Raw genomic sequence first — 7,080 nt, 5'->3', positions numbered from 1 at the left:
CAGTCAAAAAGGGACCACAAACAGAAACATGTTTTTCTCTAAATTATACGAAGACCTGCAGTGTAAAGGATCCGACATCACAGTTTGAGAATTATTTTAAATGTGTTGTTAATGTTTACCCATATTTAGCGCTCCCCTTAAAAATGTCAATAAAAAAATGTATTTGAACTAAGTTAACTGAAAATGCCACAAGATACAGTGGGATGGGAAAAGATGGAGCCGCAGTCGCAGCAGCACTGTGAGTGTTTGTTGGATAAATGCCTTGGTTTTTTTTCAGACACATTACACTCTGAACTACAGTTTGCCTTCCTTTGCTTTCTTTTCCACAACCACTCTGTGTTTGACAGGCCGAGCATGGGCAGTACGACGCAGATTGGTGTGAAATTGGCTCTGTTATTTTTGGAGCAGAGTCATGGGGGACCATCGGACCATCATTCTCTCTCTAATGAGCAGGTGATGGAGGCGTAGTCATGGGGGGGAATGTGCTGTCTCAAATACCACACACACTGTACATGAACAGCTGAGGGAGACGCACTGATAAGGTTGAGACAACAGGGACTGAGACAGGGATCGTGCTGTGTAGTTTATACCTTAGGACATATCGTGTGTATCAAACCTAAATTTTATCACTATTCAAATTTGCCTATAAGAATAATGCAGTGCTTTCATAATTTTTGGTTGACTCCAAATCGCTGTTGTTGTTGTTTTAACCAGATTTCAAATGTCTGCACACACAAGCATTATGATTTCATTAAAAGTCAGTTATCCAGTGATGTCACAGCAAATTCTTGAAAAAGGAGAAGCAAAAGATGTTGAGAGATCACACACACCACAGGTTTAATTGTTGAGGCAAGAACAGACATTACCTTTCATAATATCATCAGAGCCTACAGGGACAAAAATACCACACACACAGAATCCTTATCTATAAAATCAGACAACATTCAGTGTCACAGACCAACCCACTGATCCTTCACAGGAGGCACTGTTCCTCTGCTTCTACGAGGAGACTTACTTACACCACAAATAGCTAAATACTGCCCCCTAGTGTAATGCATTCCAGTCAGTCCGGGCAGGGGTCTCCAACCTTTTATTTTTTTTACCCTGTGAGCTACTTCTACTCTTAGAGCTACTAATGCTTCAAAAACACTTGCTTAAAATGTGTCTTAGGTGGAGTTCACCCCGGATATGACATTAGGTTTTTCCTTATATTTTACCATATTGACCCAAATGTTTGCAGATAGTGTTCAGCATGTTCAGAACAAAAGGAAAAAGCATCTAAAAATGTAACTAAAGTGCAAATGCAGCATGGTTTCCCCCAGACATTTGATTTCTGGCATATGTATATTTCTGCACCAGTGTCAGGGCCCCGGAGTGAAACCTTTTTTGGGTGCACACACTTAAATATTTATTGGATAGATATATGTGGTTGCGTCGATGCGTGTATCGTAATATTCTTTTTGAGTCCATGGCAGAGTAATAGTCTAAATTATTAATGCAGGCCTATATCCTTTTTTTGTTCTATTAATCTCACATTACATACAGTATTTTCCGGACTATAAGTCACACTTTAATCATAGTTAAGCTGGGGGTGCGACTTATATATCAAAATATATAATTTCACATTGGTCATTTTTACACTGACAGCCACTAGAGGGCGCTCTAGGCTTGTGTACCAGTATCTGCTACTCCTGTACAGCTGTACAATGACAAATAAAGCAATTACTTATTTATCGTGAGTGAGCAAGAAACTAGTGAAGGAGGACTGGCGAAAAGAGGAGGTTACTGCAATGAAGAATACAAAAAAAAGTTATTTGCGGGCTACAAGCTCGATGGCCACAGCTACAGGAACAAGTTCGCAGATGGGGGCCTGAATAACGTACTGCCGGGAGAGGCTTGTCAATAGTGCAGTTACACCTCTATACTCAGATAGTTGCGACTTGTTCTCCAGAGCGACTTGTATATGTTTTTTTCTTCTTCTTCATGATGCATTTTTTGGCTGGTGCGACTACTCCGGAGCGACATATGGTCCGGAAAATACGGTAGATTGTATAATGCATGATATTTCAAGGTGAATTAAATAGCAAACCAACGGTGAATGCATTGTTGGAAGTATTGCCAGTGAAACTTGTTTTTAAAATGCTGTGGTATAACTAATCTGGAGCCCTGAGTGACCTACAATCGTATCCCTTCTCACTGTGCTTCGGTCTCGTGATGGGCCAAAGCAGGGGGTAAAGTGGTGCCACAGGGACCGTTGAAATGGAACCTGAAAAACATACAGTGGGTTAGGTTGCTGTCCATAAAGTCACTGTGCTTTTTTTTTAAGTCAAGCTCTGAGCCTACTTGAAGCGCATCGTAGCTGGAGTGTCTTCCATGTTGAATTCAGCCACAGGGACACCTGCCGCTGCCGCCTGAGGGGCGAACATGGCTGCTGGGTACACAACAGACGAGGTACCGACCTGTCCAAAGATTAGGATGTAGATTTGATTAGATATTTAGTTTACAAAAGCGTATACTAGTGATTAATGTTCTCCACAAATATAGTCACCCTTGATAAAATTGGTTAACTTTGTAGTTTGACAGTTTCTAACCCAAAAATACAACTTATGATTGTAGCTCTGATTTAATAGGATTGTTTGACAAATAGAAGGCGTTGGGACAAGCTTTCTGTAACAGTAAGCGCAATTTTTGATGAGCTTTATCTCTCACAATTTAGGCCACTGATATCAATGGAGAACTAGTCCTTCCATTGAGAAACACTTGGTTGTCTAATGAGTAACTTCTTGTGTTGGTTCTATCACAATAGCAATACACAGTAGCAAAGTGTGACTGGATTCATTCCACACTCACAACAAGGCACAGGTCGCAGCTGTCCATCGCACTTTCGACTTGTGCGAGGATATTAGAGTCTAGAGTCTCGCCAAACCACACCACAGCTGGTCTCAAGAGGCCAGTACAGCCTTTTTGTTCACACCTGGAATGTGCAACATACAGGTCAGTTTGCTTGCTCAAACTAGTCGAAGGCTGTCCGAGTAACTTTACCTGGGCAACTGTTCGACAGGGATCCGTGCATCTTGTGTGTCAGGGTCTGGAGCTCTGTGGATTTGGTGAAAATTTTATAAAAGATCCTAATTTACAGAAAGTATGTTAGTAATAATAATAATAATAATAATAATAATAATAATAATACAGTAGGGACGGCACTGAGTCCTATTGACATTTTGTTCTCGGAATATAACACAAAATATAAAAATATGCAAACGGTATATCTACAATTGAGAGCTGAAGGACAATTACAAATATGATTATTGATTCACAGCATGTAGATGTTCTGCGCAAAAGGTTTGTACCATCCATTATGAAGTCCTGCAGTCACACCGATTTGAAATGTCAGCTAAATGACAAGTGACATTTACTTTGCCCTCTGATTTTAATTTACACTGTGCAATTCAGGTGTTATTTAGATTTTGACATCTGACAGCTGCCCTGCTTCCCTGGCATTTCATCCACATATGAATATGATTAATATCTATTCGACAAAAAAGTTTTTCATTATTGTTGATGTCTATGGTTCAGCAAATGACGCAGGATGATCTCTTACCCTTTGCCATCCAAGGCAGAGCAGATTGGGCTTTTATAATTCGTGGCTTCGTGACCGCAAGTTAAACAGCGTGTTCTGAACAGGCTTCCTAAAGAGACAGATTTACCCTTTAGAACCATTTAGATTTGGACTTTTTGTCAAATAATCAAAGCAAGAAACTAAACAAGAGTGGGTAGATTATCTAGAATATTTACAATACGTTACTAAATGGACATCAGATTTACCATGTGTTGTAACATTATTAGCATCATTGAGAAACTGATTGGTACCTTGTATACATAATCGTTAAATATATATTGAATGTAAACTGTAAATGGATTAGTGTGAAGAAAAAAACCTAGCTTGATAAACCTTTCCGCGTCGTAGGAAGAGCTTACCATGAATTTCTAGGACATTCTTTGAGCCAGCTCTTCGATGGAGCTCGTCTATGTTCTGAGTGATGACAGTCACTTGACGTCCCTGTTTGCTCAGTCTTTCCTCACACTCAGCTATAGCCAAGTGTGCAGGATTGGGGGTTTTGGTGAGCATGACCTCTCGTCTGAAGTGATAAAACTCCCAAACTCGAGAGGGATTTCGGGAGAAGGATTCTGGGGTTGCAAGTTCCTGTGGGAAAAAAAAAGAAAAAAGAAAAACAAAGGAAACAAAATACTACTTATACTGAATACAGTAGTTCATGATTTATCAAATGTCTGCAAATATGCGTGGAAGTTAAGGGTGTCAGCACAGCCAGTAATTTATATACATTAACAATAATGATAATAATGCATCGGTTTTATATAGCGCTTTTCTGGACACTCAAAGACGCTTTACATTGTATTATTTATTCACTCCATACTTGGTGGTGGTAAGCTACTATTGTAGCCACAGCTGCCCTGGGGCAGACTGATGGAAGCGAGGGTACCAAGCGAGTGGTACAAAGTTATAACCTGATAATAGTTTGTTGTATTTAAGCCAAACCTGTTGTACAAGATTTAAAGCATTTCCTGATTACTTACAAATAATGTATTTATACTGCAGCTAATTCAATCTATTCAATCAAAAATATAAGTTATATTTACAGTATAAGACATTATGGTAAGACATTATTTGTAAGTGTCTGAGTTATCCTGGCCATACACACAAGCACTCCACAGTTTTAGATCAAAGAATGCAGGTCTGAGCCCTATAGTCAGCCCAAGTTTATCATATCATCAAAGCAATTGTCTGCCCTCGTGTCAGCACCTCATGTCGGCATGGGGGAATGTAAGTGAAAAGCAGAGCAGTGAGAATGTCTGTACATATCTTGTGTAAGACAGCAGACCAATCGATGTCTCATTTAGATTTCAATACAGTTTATTGTCACTTCCTTTAGGGAAATTTCCATAGGAGTTTTCATTGGATCTGATTTACAAGAAACATATTACTGCTGTTACTAAGTTTCACTGAGTCATACTAACCACAGGAAGCAGTGCTGCACAACAGCAATGTACAGTAGACTGTGTTAAAATGTCTAACCTGTGCTTGCCATGTTCTCCAAAACCCTCCTGCTCCTCTGAAGGTCGGCACTCCACTCTCTGCACTGACACCTGCTCCGGTGATGATGGCAATATTCTTAGCTTTCGAGAAAATCTCCCTGAAGGCTGCCAGGTCTACTCAAAAGGACAACACAATACAATATTGTCATCATCATCATCATCATGCTCCGAGGGGACAACAAACTTGAGTGATGGTTGTTCTATTTCAGAGACAAAAAACATCTTTGTATACGTGCTGTTCCCAGTTAACTGCTTTTCTGAACCTGCATTAGGTCTATGTTTCCAGGGATTTGTTCTGTGATGAGCTTGTTGAGATCTTTTTTAACAAGTCCGAGCGCTCCAATGACAACTGGGATAGTGTGTGTCTTCATTCCCCACATTTTGCTGAATTATTTTTTGTTTTAATTATTTTTACTTTCATTTATTTATTTAATATTATTATTATAATAAATAATTTATTTTACCGCTTCAATTATATTTACTGTTGGTAAAGAAAACACCACGTTGCGATTGTGGAAGGGTGCCAATATTAGCCTATCAACGATGAGTCTAATTTCGGAACCCTTCACATTGGCGAAATGTTGATGTTATTTATTTATTTATTTATTTTTTGAGCGATTGGTCACACACTGTTACAATACTGGTAATACCCGAATAATACACGAAGAAGAAGAATGGTTTACCTGAACTAGGTCTGGCCATCTCTGGGTTTGGCTTTTTTAGATGAGCATATAAATGCGAATAGAAAAGTCCTCTGCAGGAAATCCGATGCACAATCATTACGAGCAGGTTACTAAAAACAAGTACAAAAAGAAAAGAACAGATTGATCACGTGACTGATTATAATTGTTGTGAAAAGGACTGTTCACAACAGGCATTATTTGTTAACAGACTTTTTCTTTTTTAGCTCAGATGCTAAAAGCTACATGTAGCAAGTTGCACGCGCTGTGGTAGCAAGCTTAATAATAATTACAATTGATAATACTACGCCACAGTTATCTGAGTAAGAACCCCAAAAAGAGCCAGTGGAAAGCCACCTGTCAAGAGGAACTCCAGCAGCTGCAGCACCGACAAGGAAATAAACACAAGTGTGGGAATGTGGGTTGCCAGATCACGATGATGTTTTCAGCTCCTGACTTTTACATTATAAAGCGACAAAACATAACTGTGATTTTCAGTCACCTTTTAACACATAATACATAATACAATTGATCTTCTCAACGTCTAAGCCAAATAAATGTCCATATGGTAAAATGCTGAAAAGTAACACACAGCCTATTACCCAAACAATCTTTCTAAAAATGTATTCCTTTGTCTTGAGACAAACAAAGTTTTGTTAATCATTCACATGATTTGACCACCTTAACAGTAGAACGCATATGACCAGCCCACCATTTGTCTTACCTCCTTCTAGGCCTTATTAAAGCAGTAATGATGTAGTCTATTACTGTGTACAACAGATCTATTTGAAGACAGTACACGAAGTTTACAGAGGAAACATTTGTCAACTGTATTTTTCTTCTGCAGTGTGATGTGCAGACACATATAGGTAGCCTATACCTGGCAACGTAAAACACATACAGTAGCAGTAGATGTCCGCATGAGGGCGCCACAGACTTGACCAATCGTCAGTGTCATTTGGCAATAAGAATGTCATTGTGGTAATCTGCATATACTCTACTAAAAACGATAAGTCTTAACGTCTAACTCATGGTCTTCACGGAGTCCATTTTCTTGCGTGTACACATGGCACATTTGAACTGGATTGGTCTGTCAGTAAATGCAGCCTATTCCCTCATACATTTCTTTTGTCTGATTATCAAAGGCAACGCCGGTCTGACTGTCGGCAAGTTCCTAAGAGCTGAAAATGTAGCATCGTTTAGTCTGCAGGAGAAGACAGTCTCCTCATCAGGCATCCCCTCCTCCCCAGCACATTACAATAGCCTCTCCCCCCTCCCCTCCCCT

General features: G+C 39.5%; 1 protein-coding gene across 1 annotated transcript; it reads right to left on the bottom strand.

Annotated features, from left to right (window-relative positions):
- Positions 1-1,738: 1,738 nt before the first annotated feature.
- On the bottom strand, positions 1,739-6,208 carry LOC306976629 (NAD-dependent protein deacylase sirtuin-5A, mitochondrial-like). Its single transcript, XM_079574624.1, has 9 exons — positions 6,153-6,208; positions 5,799-5,908; positions 5,096-5,229; positions 3,979-4,204; positions 3,602-3,689; positions 3,043-3,096; positions 2,851-2,974; positions 2,344-2,459; positions 1,739-2,266 (listed from the first exon to the last, which is right to left on the bottom strand). The coding sequence occupies exons 2-9, from the start codon at positions 5,893-5,895 to the stop codon at positions 2,194-2,196; spliced, it is 912 nt and encodes a 303-aa protein (XP_079430750.1). The 5' UTR covers positions 5,896-5,908; positions 6,153-6,208; the 3' UTR covers positions 1,739-2,193.
- Positions 6,209-7,080: the final 872 nt, after the last annotated feature.

The sequence above is a fragment of the Gobius niger genome, assembly GCF_951799975.1.
Source record: "Gobius niger genome assembly, chromosome: 17".
Classification (NCBI taxonomy): Eukaryota; Metazoa; Chordata; class Actinopteri; order Gobiiformes; family Gobiidae; genus Gobius; species Gobius niger.
This window is presented reverse-complemented; position numbering and strand designations above follow the sequence as displayed.